The 18,252-nt window shown below is 43.6% G+C and overlaps 1 protein-coding gene across 4 annotated transcripts in view; it reads left to right on the top strand.

Moving 5' to 3' along the window:
- Positions 1-16,729, top strand: part of LOC310761157 (phospholipid-transporting ATPase VA-like) — a 99,772-nt gene extending 83,043 nt beyond the window's left edge. For 2 of the 4 annotated variants that reach the window (XM_083610855.1, XM_083610856.1), the window contains 4 exons: positions 8,648-8,733; positions 15,415-15,521; positions 15,629-15,760; positions 16,285-16,678. In XM_083610855.1, coding sequence (XP_083466981.1) covers positions 8,648-8,733; positions 15,415-15,521; positions 15,629-15,760; positions 16,285-16,583 — 624 coding nt within the window. In that variant the 3' untranslated portion in view covers positions 16,584-16,678. Of the gene's footprint in view, positions 1-8,647; positions 8,734-15,414; positions 15,522-15,628; positions 15,761-16,284 lie in introns of all 4 variants that reach the window. The other 2 variants (XM_083610858.1, XM_083610857.1) reach the window with 2 other exon arrangements.
- The last annotated feature ends 1,523 nt before the right edge of the window (positions 16,730-18,252 follow it).

Raw genomic sequence — 18,252 nt, 5'->3', positions numbered from 1 at the left:
AGGTTACATACGCTTCAGGTTACAGACTCCGCTAACCCAGAAATAGTGCTTCAGGTTAAGAACTTTGCTTCAGGATGAGAACAGAAATTGTGCTCCGGTGGCACGGCAGCAGCAGGAGGCCCCATTAGCTAAAGTGGTGCTTCGGGTTAAGAACAGTTTCAGGTTAAGTACGGACCTCTGGAACGAATTAAGTACTTAACCTGAGGTACCACTGTATCTTACATTGCGGGTCATGCAAATAACTGTTCCAAATAATGCTTTTTATAGGGTAGGGTAGGGTAGGATAGGGGGCTCTGAGAATGGGTTTATAGAACCAAGGGAGCAGCAGTCTGAAGGAGCTAGAACAATGTACACATTTTGCTCCCATTAGCCGGCTGTGGAGAGACAGAACTGGCACAAATTCAAACATATTTTCCCCACAGAAGCCTCTCCTAAATCAAATTTGTCCAAATATACACTTAGAGCTTGCCACTAGCTCGAAAAACTCTGCTGTGGGTCACCGGCAGGCCCTCCAACAGAGAGAGGCCACGCGTTCTTGAACACTGTCAGCTCTTTAAATCCCAGTGAAGTCAGTGGGGTTTCAGCTGCACAGCATTGCCACAATCAGTTGGGTGTGTGTATGTGTATTTAAGAAAATATTGTGATATCTTTATTTTTATATACTGCAGAGAACTAGGGATGTAAATATTTTCCACCGGTATAGGTTAAAGTTTTCAAAACACTATAAATCATTCTTATGAAACCTGACTGGAGCAAGCAGGGAATAGATCAGCCCTGCCGCTCTTCCTGGCGTGGCTGACAAAATATTTCCAGCTCGCATAAAACATTCCATAAGCAATTACTGAGGGTGTGGCGGCCAGGCCAGCTGCCCTGTAATACCGAAAACACATGGGTCCATCTTTCGCGGGCTTAGGCAGAGAGAGCTGGAAACCTTTGCTGCGACTTGAATGCAAGAGGAGCCGGATAATGTTTAGCACAGAGGTGGCCCTCCCAGCTTGCATGGCCAAGAGCAGAGGGCAAATGGGAGTTGCAACGCAACATCTATAGGGCACTTGCTGCAGTAGAGAGGATGCAGGACTTATGCACAACTTTCTGTATGACTTGCTGCCCTAAGGATTCGGCGGCCTGCTGTAAATACAGTCGGACCTTGGGAGTCAAACGGGATCCGTTCCAGAAGTCCGTTTGACCTCCAGAACGTTTGGAAACCAAAGTGTGGCTTCTGATTGACTGCAGAAAGCTCCTGCAGTCAAACGGAAGCCACAGAAGCCCTGTTAGACGAGTTTCCAGCGTTCGGAAGCCAAAACATTCGAGAACTAAGCTGTTCGAAAACCAAGGTACTATTGTACTGTAGTACTAATTGGGGTGGAGCGTGACTGGCAAGCAAGGCAAAGCCAAGCGGTTTTCTTTCCTCCCCCCCGCCCATGTTTTTTTATTGATTTTCAAACAATTTCACAAATTCCTTTCCATTTCAGTACAATATTCCCTTAACATTTTGACTTCCCATCCTTACTTCCATGATGTTTCTGTTCAAATCGTTCACCTACTGCCATAAATGCAGTGGTTTTTTCCTATGACATTATACAGGGGTCAGCAAACTTTTTCAGCAGGGGGCCGGTCCACTGTCCTTCAGACCTTGGGGGGGGCAGACTATATTTTTTTGTGGGGGGAGGGAATGAATGCATTCCTATGTCCCACAAATAACCCAGAGATGCATTTTAAATAAAAGGACACATTCTTCTCATGTAAAAACACACTGATTCCTGGACTGTCCACAGGCCGGATTGAGAAGATGATTGGGCCGCATCCGGCCCCCGGGCCTTAGTTTGCCTACCCATGATATATCCTACATTACATTCCTTTACCGTTCTTATTCCTTTGCTTATATTTCAAGTCCTGCTTGCGATTTAATTCGACTGTAATCTTTTCTCAGATAATCCGAAAAGGGTCTCCACTCTTCCACAAACATTTCTTCCTTTTTGGTCTCTTGTTTTTGCACGTACTACAATAATTTCAAAGTCCATTCCTCTTTTGTTGGAACTTCTTTTTTCCCATTTATGTGTATACAGAATTCTGGCTGCCGTGGTAGCGTACATAAACAATTTAAGCAACAAGAAGTTGTAGTACGTTGGGTGGAGACTTGTAGCGGTCAGGAGCCCCCAGATTATTCAGAGACAGAGTCTTGGTCTATTTGATCTCGCCAGTTAAGAATGAAGGCACAAGGTGCTTACACTGACAAGGGGGTAAATGAGGATTTGAAGTTAGTGGTAGTCATATGTAAAATCTGTCCACTCCGTCCCACTTTCATGCTAATGCTGAAGATCTGATTGGTGAACTTCATGCAATTCTGTGTGTGTGGCAACTTTGCAAATCCTAGGGATGGAAAGATCTGTCGATTTCAGTTCTCACAGTATCTCAATTTCCCCCGTTTTAAATTCAGCTCCCCACATTTTGCAGCAGTATTTGGATTTTAAAAAGAAATCCGCACGAAAATTTGTAAGCATTATAGTGAGATTTTTTCCTAACAAACACATTTTCATATGCAGTTGCAACTAATGGAATGTGTGCAACATGGGAGGGTTTTTTCTAGGAAAAGTTTCCTTGTTACTTTGTTGGATGTTGTTTACATAATCTTGTTATATTTATAGATCTGAAATGTTGCTTTTTGTATGTTATTATATTCGCTGTTTTGTTTTGCCGTGTTATTAGGAAATTCTTTTCGCACTGTTTGGTTTTGAAATGCCTTGTTTTCTTTGTTGTAAGCTGCTTTGAGCATTTATGTGTGTGTGGAAAAGCAGCATACACACAACATGAATGAATGTACAATTTTTACAAGCAGTTTCCCATAATATAATGCATGTTTGTAGATTATTTTCATTGGCATCTTCATTTTTATGTGTTTTTATTCCATTTTTTATATTGCATTTATAAGCATTTTTGTAAACGTTAATTGTAGAATTGCAACATTTGGATATGTGCAAATTTTGAAGGATAGCTGTGTTTCGGTTTTCATGTTTTGGAATGTGCACATTTGAGAGATTTAGATACGTACGGAATCAAAATTATGCTCCATCCCTTGTTATGACTGTATGAAAACTAATGAGCTAGTAGATTCAAGAACATCATATCATGGTTACACAGAGAGGCCAAAAGCTCAAAAGCAAATGAGCAAAGAATGTGAAATGTTCTTTTCACTCAAGATTTTGTCAGAAACATCTGAACCTCCTTCCTTCTCCCCAGACTAGCTGTGTTTCCTATAGCGATTTGGAATGTGTCTGACACTTTATAGCAGCTCTCGCTCATCCCTGGAATAAACTTGTGAAGTAATTTGTTAAATAGTCCCATTTTACAGATGGCAATGGTCGTGACTTGCCCAAACCAAGAGGGGAAAAAATAATTATGGTTTGGAGGAATCCGAACTCGGTTCCCCATCATAGGTCAAGTCTGATATTCTTCCTACTAAACCCACATTGCCACCTAGATCAGGCATCCCCAAACTCGGCCCTCCAGCTGTTTTTGGACTACAACTCCTATCATCCCTAACTAACAGGACCAGTAGTCAGGGATGATGGGAATTGTAGTCCCAAAACATCTGGAGGGCCTAGTTTGGGGATGCCTGACCTAGATCATAGCAGCTCTCACTATTTGGCCACACTGCATAACTATCCCCATAGGAATCTTTCCATTGATATTCCAAAGTATCTCCAGGAAATCTAAATTCAATGCATTGTTACTTGGAGCGAAAATATGTCTGTCTTGCTGGTTGGCAGCACAGCTCTGCAAACTGCTGTGGGCACTTCTAGACTGTCCCCATTTTAGGGTGGCAAACGGGCCGGGTTCCACCCAACTTTAGGGAGGCCCAGCGTGTGTGTGTGAGTGATGTCATGCACGTGACATGTGTGTGATGTCATGTGATGGGAGGAGTCCCAACAGAGCCCACTATGGTCACAGGTAGGCCAGCTAGGGCCATAGGAAGGCCTGCCAGGGCCTGTCGCAGCCTTAGGAAGGCCTGGTGGGGTCTGTCGTAGCTGCAGGTAGGCCCAGTGGAGCCCACCACAGGCTGCACAATATTGAGGGGGCCCAACCCCCTCCTTGTAAAATTGGGGGGGTGCCCCCCCTCTGCCTGTAAGGTGGGATTCAATCACACACCACCAAATTTAGGTTTCACGTTCAAACTTGACTTGAAGGTCTTGTGCACCAAAACCACTCCCCCTTAAGATCAGAATTTTTATTATTTTTAATTTTTTTGGCGATAAAGAAAGTGTTGGGAAAATGTACTGGGAAGATGACATTGGTGCACCCAAGCGATCAGAATGAATGCTGAATGCACAGGACATCTGGAACGGAGCATTTGAGAATTTATTTTCACAGGTGTGGCAGAGGATTATTCTCTCTCTCTCTCTCTCTTTAAAGGAATTCCCAGTCCCACTGAGTTAACATTTATACATAATCCTATTTGCTTAGTGAAAAGAGAAAAAGTTAGCTTTGTACCTGTTTCATCTTGGTTGTAGGGGAGGGCGAAGATTTTTTTAATCTCTATTACCGTGGAGGGCAAGGAAGTGCCTGAGTTAGCAGCAACTACTTTATCTCATCTCAGCTTTTCGTTCAGCACTTTTTTGTAAAGGGGGGGGCAAGTAATGTCTTAATACTTTTGACAAATGTTTAAGAGGAAACCCCTGAGAGAGCAGAGAGTCCTCCTTCCGAAGGCCAGTCTAATCAAACAGAAGGCTCATTGCGGTTGCTGAACTCAGCAAACAAGAGACTGATCCCAGCGCCGGATATATATATATTATGTTCGACGCCAGTTGTGAGCTTCAGAGCTGCTGCGCATCCTTTCTCCCAGGAACACATGCCAACAAAGGGCAACTCTCTTATATACATATATATTTATATCAGTGTGCTATCTAGAGACGAAGTCTTCCTTGCAAAAGAAAACTGTCAAGGCCCAAGGAAAGCAATTACATTGGGCTCACTTATCGGCATTGTAAAATGTTCTCTCTCTCTTTGCCGCGTAATTGTCATACATCAGCTCATCTGGGAACGAAAGGCCTTCAGTTCTGTTGATTACGTGGTTGCGATCTGTTATAAATTACGTTAAAATGCATCCACGAGGCCATCTGAGGGTGAGAGAATCCAATTACAGGGGGAGTCCAGGAAAGGGAGAAGGGAGCTCCCTCCCAAACGACTGAAATTGGATTTCCACCTTTCTTTGAGAAATGAAAGCTCTCTTTGCCTACCATTCGGATACAGAATGCTGACACTGTTTTGACAAGGGGGGTTCTTATTCATCAATGAGTGAGCAAGTACATTAGCCAGTGCTTGCTGCTTTGCAAGCACAAATGCAACTTTGCACTGATCAGAGTGATGCTCTGCTTTGTTTGTCATCATACTTCAGCAAGCAGGAGCCTTGCCGTGTCAATGTTCTTGTGTTGACTGCATGCAAAAAAAGGGGGTGTTGCTAATAGGAATGTTTCCAAATAATTTGGGGGAGAATTATAAGCACCTAATTATACATAAGGGACGCGGGTGGCGCTGTGGGTTAAACCACAGAGCCTAGGACTTGCCAATCAGAAGGTCGGCAGTTCGAATCCCCGCGATGGGGTGAGCTCCCGTTGCTCGGTCCCTGCTCCTGCCAACCTAGCAGTTCGAAAGCACGTCAAAGGGCAAGTAGATAAATAGGTACCGCTCCGGCGGGAAGGTAAACGGCGTTTCTGTGCGCTGTTCTGGTTCACCAGAAGCAGCTTAGTCATGCTGGTCACATGACCCGGAAGCTGTACGCCGGCTCCCTCGGCCAGTAAAGCAAGATGAGCGCCGCAACCCCAGAGTCGGTCATGACTGGACCTAATGGTCAGGGGTCCCTTTACTTTTACCTAATTATACATCTATATAGCTATGCACAAACACATACAGATGCATATCTATGCACATACCTATCACTTTTATTTCCACCCTTCCTCCAAGTAAGCTTGTTTCCGGCTGCTCCAAAGGGTAGGACACAAACCAGTCAATTCAAGTTACAAGAAAGGAGATTCCAGCTTAACGCCAGGAAGAATTTTCTGGCCGTAAGAACTGTTCGACAGTGGTACAGACTCCCTTGGGATGTGGTGGACTCTCCTTCATAGGAGGTTTTTAACCAGAAACTAGATGACCATCTGTCATGAATACTTTAGTTAGGATTCTTGTGGGGGTTGGACTAGATGACCCTCGAAGTTCCCTTCCAACTCTACAATTCTGTGATTCTGAGGAGCTCAGGCTGTTAACCAAAAAGTGCAAAGACATGATGCAAATTACACCCAGGCGCAGTTCAAAAGACAACAGCTTGCTCTTTTTCAAGTCATTCAGAATACTTTGGACTCAGACAGGCACATGAACCAACCGTAACTTGTAAGATGCAGAAAATGATGCAGGAATTCAGGAAGAAACTGTATCCCTCCCCTCCATCGGTATTGATGCGAGAAATACTATCAAATAGACACCCATGGTACTTGGGTAACGGCACCCACACAGCAATTATAAGGGATACCAAATTGACCAGATCTGTACTTTAAGTTTACGAACTTGATTTTTGTAGTTCAGTGGCCTTCACAGTTCTCCAAATGTAGCAGTGTAGTTCTTGGCTGTTTGTGCATGTAAAAACACATACAGTGGTGCCTCGCAAGACGAAATTAATTCGTTCCGCGAGTCTTTTCGTCTTTTGCGGTTTTTCGTCTTGCGAAGCACAGTCCGTCGCAACTGCACCTCTTCAAGCGGCTTTAAGAAAAAAGGAAACAAACTCGCAAGACGTTTTCGTCTTGCGAAGCAAGCCCATAGGGAAAATCATCTTGCGAAGCAACTCAAAAAACGAAAAACTCTTTCGTCTTGCGAGTTTTTCATCTTCCGAGGCATTCGTCTTGCGAGGTACCACTGTACACATTCAGTCTTGGAAGTGCATAAAACTATGTGTAAATCACCTTGAGATGATTTGCTTAGAAAGTGATTAATAAATTGATGATAATGGAATACAACCATAATAATATATGTTTTGTACCGTGTACAATACCAATGTTGTTATTTATACATAGAATTATGCAGACAAAGCATGTGATATTCATCGTGCTTCATCACATGTAAAACTATGAGAAACTTGCAAAAAAAATATATGTACAGATTAATACCAGAAGACAACAGAATTGAACCATGAATGAACAAATATACAAAGGAATCTTAGTCAGAAGACGGCTGTTTTGCAAGACCATCATTTTCAAGACCAAATAATGCCTTATCTATGGGAAATAGCATGTTTCCCCACATACCAAATGTTATGCTTTGGCCCTCTTGGAATTTTCTCTCAATAGAAGTGCAACCTTCAGAGTTACCATCAGAACTGTGTGGAACAAAGTTGAAAACAACTGAACATTTTCTGTGGGCAAACCTTCCGCCCGCCCGCCCCACCAGCGCGCAGAAAGAAACCTGATCGTGCAGAAAGGCTCTTAATTAGCATGATTGCTGCCGAAAGAATGGAGTATTTAAATCTCCATGTTTAAACAAAAGAGGTATTTGCTCTGCCGTGAAAGTCCAATGATAAAACCTTATAATAACGGGTAAGTGTTCGGGATATGCAGACGGTGCCAATGCCAGCTTGAGCCTAATTAGTTAGGGAATCAAGGAGAATTTTAAATGTTAATTAGGTAAGAAGCATCCTACTGTATGTGCCTAATTTACTGTACAGGATTAATTTATCTGAGCTAGCATGAAGCAATTAAGAAACCCTGATTATATTTTCAGAAAGCTTGTATTAACATTCCCATAATTGACAACGTATTGATTTATATTCTCCCAGATTGCACTTTGTCTTTTTGCTTGAACTTGAAACCTGCCAGCGATAATCTTAAACGTTTTCAGCCTGCCGGGACATTTTTCAGAAACCAGAAATAATGGTGGCAGTTGTTTTTATTTTGAGTGTGGCTTTACGGCAGGGAGCAAGCAGGATTGGGTACTTGTGGGTACGCGTTAGTGCTTCTACTGTATAATGTGCAAAGTAGCCACACAGGTTTTACTTCCTTGCTTACTCCGTTGAAGCTTGCGAAGGAGAACTGCAACTGGAACGTCTCCTTCCTGTCTCTTTCCATGGCGAATCCTAAAAAAATAAAATAAAAAAAAATGCAGCCATATCACCGCTTATAAGGACAGAAGCAAATAAATGGTAAAGTTGTGTACCTTCTTGTCTGTAAAAAGTGGTGCTTTGCAGATCCATTTCTTTTACAGCAGGTGTGCCAACCTCTTTCTCCCCTCTCCCCACCGGATGTTGCTGGACTACAACTCTCATCATCCTTGACTATCGGCCATGATGGCTGGTGGATGATGGGAGTTGGAGTCTTGACAACATCATAAAGAGCCACAGGTCCCCCCGTCCATCTTTACTGGTTAATCCCAAACAGGTTATTTATAGAATCAATATGATATTTTATGGATAAGTCGCTTGCCTTTATTTTGATGGGTAATATGGGAAAACGGTATAAATATCAGAGGATCATAATAAAGAGCAGCTATGCTGGATCAAACCAAAGGTTTGTCTGGTCCAATGGGCGGGCAGATGGCACCGTCCCTAAAACAAATTGTGCATGTTAAGCTTTTTGCTAACGGCTTGCTTCTGTTATTTCCTTTGCTCCAGGACTCTGAATTTGACCCGTTGAAGTTTACTAGCCTAATTGAATGCGAGGAGCCGAATAACGACTTAAGCAGGTTTCGAGGCTTCATGTGAGTATACCCTTGCAATTCCATCTACGGTTAAGGATTGCCCTGCAGGTTTAGACTGCAATCTTCTGCACGCTTACCTGGGAGTAAGGCCCGTCGAGCTTAATAGGACTTAACTTCCGAGTAGACACGTATGGGCTTGCACTGCCAAACCTTTGCATAGTGAAGTTCGCAAGTCTTATGAATCGTTTATGGGAGGAGAGGGATGTGATGGAAATGAATTTGACGGGGGTAGTGAACATGTGACTGATGGCGTGACTTTTGTTTTTCGCTACATCTTCGTACCCATCAGCGGCTCAGGAAAAAGCACAAAAAGATACGAGTCGCATTTGGGGAAGGCTTAAAACTTGAAAGTGTTTCAGTAGTTGGTGGAAACGGAACCTGAGGCCGCTGGATGAATTAAACAAGAGCTACAGTGAGGGTGCTAAATTATGAAGCAAAGCCAAAACCATTTTGGGAAGATTTTTTTTTAAAAAAATACAAACGTACATGGAAAACCTGTTAAGAGGGGATTGGAACTCCTGTTCATCTGATTATCTGACATCAGCAGAGAGAATGGAGAAAAGCTGTTTAATTTCTTGGGTGAGGCTTAGCATCCATCTTTCCATAGACTATTTCAGTCCTGTGTCAAAAATCAGACCTCTGTTATATTCTTAACATTAGAGCAGCCATACTGGATAAAATCAAGGGTCCCTCATGTCTAGCACCCTCTCTGCTCCCAGAGTTGCCACAGGAGACAGCTTCTTGCTTGGTTTTGAGCTGTTGGAGTGGATAGTGGAGTTTATTTGTATTTATTTAAATGGGTTGGTTTATCTTTCCCAGGAGTTACTGGGGATTGAACCTGTGACTTTTTGTGGGGGCAGCAGTTGCTCTAACAGTAAGTGATGGCCATTCTTTCTGAATATGTTTGATACGTTGTGAGTCAGTTCAAACACGATCTTGTGGGGAGCAATTTTTGATAAAAAGTTTCCGTTCTTGGAATTTATTCTCCTCGACTCTCTGGGCAACTTTCTGCTTGCAAAACATATTGAATTCGGTGGCATTTGGTCACTTTCCCATCAGTACTTAACATTTTATTTACTTACTTATGCCGTTATAAAATTCTCTGGGCAGCTTACAATAAATAAGTAAAGGAATAATTGAAATACAGAGTAAGACAGGAAACGTATATCCCATGCCCATAGAATCTCCCACACAAAGTCTTGGTCTCCATTCAGCATTAAATCAAGGGTTGTCTCTTCTTTGCTCAGCTCAATTAATATTTCCAAGAGGTAGCCATTTATCGTATTTAGAAGTTTCATTTCTTTGTCATTGCCTAAACTTAACTTTACCCACACAATGTGAGAGAAACAGAAGTTACCCGTTATTATAACACTTTCTGCTTCGTCTGCTTCTCCCAATTTCTTTTTCCCATCTCAAAACCATCATCAGTTTTTGTCAGGGAAGATAGTATGACCCCGCTACTAAACTACATTTTGGCTCAGTATTTCCACCCACAGTGACTCTTACATCAGTTTTCCTAATTTACTGAACTCTGCCATCTTCGGCAGACAAAAGCAAATCTTTCCCAATCGGCCCTTTACAATTCTTTCTATACAATCTATATTCCAAAATAACTGTATCCCACAGATTTTTGCTTTTCCTCTATCTTTCTGATAACATCAGCGGTATGTCTGTTTCCTCTCCACATTTTCTGTTTGTGTGCATTTTCCTCCCTGTGACTTTGGGTTTTTTTAAACTGCTGTCATTTGTTTCTGGCCTTGTTCATATGTCACAGTGAACCACAGTTAACAGTTTACCAATAGAATACAAACTGCATTATATGGTCACAGAAGTTTACCACGGCCACTTTGTTCCCCTCTAGTCATCCTGGGGGAAAAAGAAAGCATAATCCCTGGCTAGGGATCCTGATTTGTTTCCCTCAAACCACAGTCTGAAACCAAGGTTTGTTCTTGGCTTACCAGGTCATGGTTTGTTCCCTCCATACACTAGTGGGAAAGGGACGCGGGTGGGACTGTGGCCTAAACCACTGAGCCTCTGGGGTTGCCGGTCGAGTCAGATGGTCGGCGGTTTGAATCCCCGTGACAGAGTGCACTCCTGTTGCTCTGTCCCAGCTCCTACTAACCTAGCAGTTCAAAAGCATGCCAGTGCAAGTAGATAAATAGGTACCGCTGTGGTGGGAAGGTAAACGGCATTTCCTTGTGCTCTGGTTTCCATCACGGTGTCCCGTTGCGCCAGAACTGGTTAAGTCATGCTGGCCACATGACCCAGAAAGCTGTCTGTGGACAAATGCCGGCTCCCTTGGCCTTTGAGTGAGATGAGCACCGCAACCCCATAGTCGCCTTTGACTGGACTTAACCATCCAGGGGTCCTTTACCTTACCTTAATAGTGGGAGGAGACAACAGCCTAGAAAGATGTCATGGGATACCATTTGCTATGGTTTACTGTGATGTGTGAACTGTGCCATGTTTACCACTATTACTGCTTTGTAGACCTGAAACACTGATACCCTCACCCTTAGTTATACAGAACAGAATGTTCCAGTTTGCAGCATTTGTGATATTAAACCCTAGCAATCTGGTTCCACTGCATTCAAGTGACATTGTCTGTCTAGTACAGGTTTGTGTTGTTCCTAAATGTTTCCATTGCCCACCAAATCCTTCTTCCTAGAAACTCCATTGTCTCATGCATGCAGATGGCTTTAAGAGCTTGGATTTTAATAACAACCTAGAATTTTTTTACCCGTGCGTCCCAACTACGTTTCCCAATGTCGTCAAATTCTGGCCTGTGTCATAACCACTCACTCCTCCACCACGACTTGCTATTTAACAACCTACCTGTGTTTCTTTTGAACCTAGTAGGCCTGTCACCATGTGATCAAGGCAACCATCACAAACTTGCCTGTCGTATCTTTTTAATGATTAAATCACTCGTTTCCAGAGCCCGAGCCCAGAATTGTATCTTCCTTGAGAGAGGGTATCAATTCATTATGGGAGAAATGTTTCCTTTCTTAGAGATAATTTCTCTACTGCTCAGTAACATTCCCTTCCATTTAAAATATTATTATTATTATTGAAAATAAATAAATGCAACTGGCAATTGCAAAGTCAAATGAATGGTTTCAAAGCGATTGTGATCAGTTCCCCCATTTTATTGCTTTCTTCCTTTTCGCTTGTGTAACTTACCTGGCAAATAGCAGGTGTCATCAGTGTTGTACTGTGATATCTGCCATCTCTGCACTCAGAAGCAGAGGCATAGGGGCAAACTGCAAACAGTGCCAGTCAAGCATTCGGGACAAAGGGGTCACAACCAGCAGCCTACCTCTTCTGTTCCGTTAGCCACGGTGAGATTTTAGGAAATGATATGTTTAGACTTCCATAAACATCATTTTGAGTCATAGGCGGGTCCTATGCCTGCCATGATCTCAAGGCTTTTCTTGTGCCCTGTAATCACTATGTCATATCAAATACCCATAGCAGACTATTAGGGACATAGGAAGCTGCCTTATACTGAGTCAGACAGTGGGGTCTTTCATAGACTGACTGCATGCAGAGGAATGGTAGGAGGGACCAGCTGAGGACACGCCTCCAAGGGAACCCTCAGGGGAAGACGGCTCAGTAAGATCTCAAACATTAAAAACTTCCCTAAACAGGGCTGCCTTCAGATGTCTTCTAAAAGTCAGATAGTTGTTTATTTCCTTGACGTCTGATGGGAGGGCGTTCCACAGGGCGGGCGCCACTACCGAGAAGGCCCTCAGCCTGGTTCCCTGTAACCTCACTTCTCACAATGAGGGAAGCACCAGAAGGCCCTCAGAGCTGGACCTCAGTGTCCAGGCTGAATGATAGGGGTGGAGATGCTCCTTCAGGCATACTGGGCCGAGGCCATTTAGGGCTTTAAAGGTCAGCACCAACACTTGGAATTGTGCTCAGAAACGTACTGGGAGTCAACGTAGATCCTTTAAGAACGGTGTTATGGCAGCCGGTCCCAGTCACCAGTCTGGCAGCCGCATTCTGCATTAGTTGTCATTTCCTTCAAAGGTTGCCCCACGAGCTAGGAAGGGTAAGTCCGTGTCGGTCCACACGAGTGTCTCCTCCCACTCTGTTTTCTGTTTCACTCTTGGCAATTTCTGTTGCGAGCTACTTGGAGACAGGAACCTATCCTTTTAGCTGTTGTTATTTCTGTAAAGCTCCACAGATACTTAGAATGTTACATAAATAAAGAAAAACCATAAATACAACCACAGGGCTTTGGGTTCTTTGCAACCGGCAGGTTTATGAACTGCTACATTCAACACGAGTCGACTCATGAAACCCCATTCTGTGATGTACTGAGTTAGTCTCCCTAGTGTCAGAGTGCCTTTTATCATTTTGCCTAGTAGAGATGGTGATCGGGAAGGTATTGCCAGGCAGAAAGCATTAAAGTGCACAATAGCTGACTTACCCTATACGTCTACAGAAAGGATTACAACGAGATTGTGCCACCTAGGACTTTGAGCACCCTGAAGGGCTATATAAATGCTTCATGATCTAGGCAATGATTAATAATAATAATAAGATGCACTGCAGTCCATTTCTGTATTATTTCACATCCCAACTCCTTGTGATTCAGTGGGAAGAGTGCTGCACTGGGATGTATGTTAGCCTCTCAGCCACACACTCAAATCACTTGCTCCATTCCAGTAAGAGTCACCAATGTGCCTTTTAGTCCTAGGCATGGCCCTCACACAGTACTAGTTGTTGAAATTGCTGCACACTAAGTGCTTAATGAGGGTGAAAGAGGAGAGTGCAAAATATGATCTGAAGCTCATCACCAAAAAAACGAAGATCATGGCCACTGGTCCCATCACCTCCTGGCAAATAGAAGGGGAATAAATTGAGGCAGTGAGAGATTTCACTTTCTTGGGCTCCATGATCACTGCAGATGGTGACAGCAGTCACGAAATTAAAAGACGCCTGCTTCTTGGGAGAAAAGCAAAGATAAACCTAGACAGCATCTTAAAAAGCAGAGACATCACCTTGCTGACAAAGGTCCGTATAGTTAAAGCTGTAGTTGTCCCAGTAGTGATGTATGGAAGTGAGAGCTGGACCATAAAGAAGGCTGATCGCCAAAGAATTGATGCTTTTGAATTATGGTGCTGGAGGAGACTCTTGAGAGTCCCATGGACTGCAAGAAGACCAAACCTATCCATTCTGAAGGAAATCAGCCCTGAGTGCTCACTGGAAGGACAGATCCTGAAGCTGAGGCTCCAATACTTTGGCCACATCATGAGAAGAGAAGACTCCCTGGAAAAGACCCTGATGCTGGGAAAGATTTGAGGGCACAAGGAGAAGGGGACGACAGAGGACGAGATGGTTGGACAGTATTCTCGAAGCTACCAGCATGAGTTTGACCAAGCTGCAGGAGGCAGTGGAAGACAGGAGTGCCTGGCGTGCTCTGGTCCATGGGGTCACGAAGAGTCGGACACGACTAAACAACAACAACAAAAGTGTATTCAACTGATTATCACCTTGTTTGAGAAAGGTATAGGAAGACCTGATTCCAAATGTCTTCTTTTCCCACCCCCAATGGACAATTTACTCTGTCAGAGCCAAAAAGCAGAGTCTAATGGGAGAATTTTGTTTCTAGCTCCGTGCATTTAATGCCACTCCATTTTTATCTCTGGATCAGGATAATTGTTCCTTTGCCTCAGTCCCCCTTGCCTGTAAAATGGGAATACTTGATTGAGTTGGAGATCGTTGTTGATTTTTGTGAAGGAAAAAGACCCTTTTCTCATGCAGGGCCTTCTCAGTTGAGGCACCTGACCATGGGGCTGCCTCTCAAATATCTGAGAGATACTTTCTTTCTCCGTGACTCTCTTGGGTGTAAAAATTGGCAAAGAATACCCCTTTGGGAGCTCTGCTATCCTCAGAAATTTGAGAGGTGGTGGCCCAGGTCAGGGCATTCTCTGCAGTGGCCTCTAAGCTGTGGAATTTCCTCCCCAATTGAGATGCGTTTTGCAGCTTCGTTGTATAGCTTTTGTCCTTTGCTGGCCCCAACTCTGTTATTCTGATTGTAAATTGTTTTAACTGATCTTAATACTGTATTTTTACATTGCTGCAACCTGCCCAAGGACTTTATGGTGAAGGGCTGGTAAGAAATCTTAGTAATAATAATCCTCTTTATTAATGCTTTTGAAATAGATGGTTAAGGTGCATCTCTTCTACATTTTATTTACTTTAATTTCCAACTGCTTGTGGGTTGGTTTTATAGGTTTCTTTTAATTGCTCTTTTTATAGTTCATTTTACTTATTTGAGTTGTCTGTTTTAATGTTGTAAACATTGGGAGTTTCTAAAGGGCCAAAAGGCAATATATAAATGACTTCCTAGAGAAATATAGTTGTATTGCAAACTCTTCCGTAGGAATTATGGTGAAAGTTGTTAAAAAGCAGTGACTTCTCTTCATTTTCAAACTTCAAATTGTACTGAAGGGGGGAGAAAACTTCCATGTGAAAGCTTTGTGAAATTCCATTGAAGGACAACAGGCAAGAGATGGAATGGGAAATCCCTGATTATTGTTTGTAAACTGATTATAAAGATGCTAAGGTTGATTTTCCTGCCTTCTATAGGTTGGTAAGGAATGAAACAAGTCCTCTCCCGCAGTTATGAAACGTATACATAAGTTGATATCTCTTGTGCTTTTGCAGCGTGCATAGAAGTGGCAAAAAGGTTGCGCTGAGTAAAGAAAACCTTTTGTTGCGGGGATGTACGATTAGAAATACAGAAGAAATCTCAGGAATAGTCATCTATGCCGGTAAGAGGCTGCTACCCTTTACCTTGTGCTTTTACGCTTCGTTCCTTTTGATCACCCCCAAAATGATTGTGTATGCACCATCATGGCATTCACCTTCCTTTCGGCAGGGCACGAGACGAAAGCCTTTCTCAATAACAGCGGGCCGCGTTACAAGCGAAGCAAGCTCGAAAGACAAATGAATGTCGACGTCCTTTGGTGTGTCCTCATTCTGATTGTGATGTGCTTGTTTTCAGCCGTTGGTAAGTCCCAACCATTTTTAGCTATAAGGTGTAAAAAAAAATATATATATTAAAAGGCAGGGAATGAATAACAATGAAAAATAAATACGGATAAATAATTCTGTTTATTCATGTATTGGAACAAAGACAGCCGGCATAACTAACTTCGTGTTTGAGACCCAGCTCTGCTCAACTAAATTAGATGCTTTGGGAAGAGAGATTTCTTTATTGTAAAATATACCTTATAATTTTACAAATAAATAAATAAATAAATAAAGAGGGACTTCCGTACCTCGGAAGTCGAACGCCTTGCCGGTCGAACGTTTTGGCTCCCGAACTTCACAAATCTGGAAGTGAGTGTTCCAGTTTGCGAACATTCTTTGGAAACCGAACGTCCGGCGTGGCTTCTGTGGCTTCCGATTGGCTGCAGGAGTTTATTAATTTATAGGGTTTAGCTTGGGAGGGGGGGTGTACTCTGCAAACCCGTCGACTTTGTCTCTCTTATATTTAATTTTCTATTTCTTTCTCTCCCACCTGTCCTACAGGTCATGGAGTCTGGGTCTGGCAATATGGTGACAAAAAGAAGCCTGTCTTTGTTGTCCCGGATCCCAGAGGAAACTATTTGCCTCCAATTAAAGCTGCAGTTTATTTATTTTTGACCATGATTATAGTGTTTCAGGTAACTATACGCATATTGCTTGAGATACCTTTTGTTGTTGTTGTTTCGGCCAAGTCACACTGGGGCAAAAGTTTACTAAATTGCAAGGGGTTGGACTTGGTGACCCTCACAGTCCCTTTCCAACTCTGCAATGTTGTGATTCTGTGTGGGTTTTCTGTGGATTGACATTTGCTTTGATTCAGGGGTAAGGAGAGGGATTTCCCAGGGAAAGTAGTGGGAGTCCCATGCCTTGAAAGCACGAGAAAAGTGCTTGGACCTGCGCTTTCTAAGCATGGAACAAGCAGAGTGTAAACGAACCCTCAGAAAGTTGATACCCCATAATACGGCAGCTAGACTGGTGACTGGAAGTGGCCACCCAGACCATATAACACCGGTCCTGAAAGACCTACATTGGCTCCCAGTATATTTTTGAGCACAATTCAGAGTGTTGGTGCTGACCTTTAAAGCCCTAAATGGCCTCAGCCCCAGTATACCTGAAGGAGCGTCTACACCCCCATCATTCAGCCTGGACACTGAGGTCCAGCTCCGAGGGCCTTCTGGCAGTTCCCTCACTGTAAGAAGCAAAGTTACAGGGAACCAGGCAGAGGGCCTTCTTGGTAGTGGCACCCGCCCTGTGGAACGCCCTCCCATCAGATGTCAAGGAAATAAGTAACCATCTGAAGGCAGCCCTGTTTAGGGAAGTTTTTAATGTTTGATGTTTTATTGCTTTTAAAAATTATTATTAATATTATGTTGGGAGCTGCCCAGAGTGGCTGGGGAAACCCAGCTAGATCGGTGGGCTAACAACAACCACAACAACAACAACAACAATTTTATTTTATTTATTATTATTATTATTATAGGCCTCTCCGTGGGTTTCCCTTTACCATTAGAGGCTGAAGTTTACTTATGCCTCGGGAGGCAGGAGCCTAGAAAGCTGCTCCCTTTGAGCTCATTGTTGCCTACACTAACTGACAGCACCTTTCCAGAATTTCGGACAGGGGACATTCCCTGCCCCACCTGGAGCTGCCAGGGATTGAACCAAGGAACTTCTGCACAAAAAGCAGCTGCCCCTCTGTGTCGCTGAATACAGACCATGTTCTGACTTGGAGGCCTTCCTGTTTTGTGAAGCCTGCCCCCAAGCGCAGCCCAGCGTCCAAGCCTGCCCCTCCACCATTGGCCAATCTGGGAGGCAGGCTTAGACTGGTCTTCTGATAGGTTTGCGGTGGCATTATGCCCCTCCTCTGCCTCCCCAGGTCGGATACTGACCCTGGATCTCCCGTCAGTCCTATAGGAGCCTCCGCCGTGCTGCAATGCTGCCTCACCAGAAGGGCGAGCGCGGCTTCTTGGATAAACATTTCAGGTTTCCTTGAGTGGAGAGCCCCGGGTGCTGTGTCTGAGAATGGAGCCAAAGCACTCTTGAGATGTTCTTGGACTTATACAGATTCCCCATCTAAGCTGAATGTGCTCTGTACCTTCTTCACAGGACTGGGGGCCCCTGCACAGGAAGCATGTTATGGTACCAAGAGTTCTCTACACTGAAATATATACTCTGCTATGAATAGAGTCTTTTGTGAGGTTAAAGGAAATCCTTGGAAAACTTACTTAACAAAAATCTCCGGGGGTGGGGTGGGGCAACCCTCTTGCCGTAACACTTCGCCTAGCAGTCAAAACACGAGGTACATTTGCACAAGCTTGCTTTTTTGCACAGACCCAGACTCTGTTTCCTTGCTTCAACTTTTGTCGGAGAGCTGGCTTAGAAGCCTATTTGGTGTGTGTGTGGGATATATAAAAATGGAGGTGCCTTTTACTGAATTCACCTTTTCCTTTTGCCAAATCTTTTATGCTGCCACAA

Source organism: Podarcis filfolensis (assembly GCF_964270895.1).
Source record: "Podarcis filfolensis genome assembly, chromosome: 4".
Lineage (NCBI taxonomy): Eukaryota > Metazoa > Chordata > Lepidosauria > Squamata > Lacertidae > Podarcis > Podarcis filfolensis.
The sequence above is the reverse complement of the archived record's forward strand: the minus strand, read 5'-3'. Positions and strand labels throughout refer to the sequence as shown.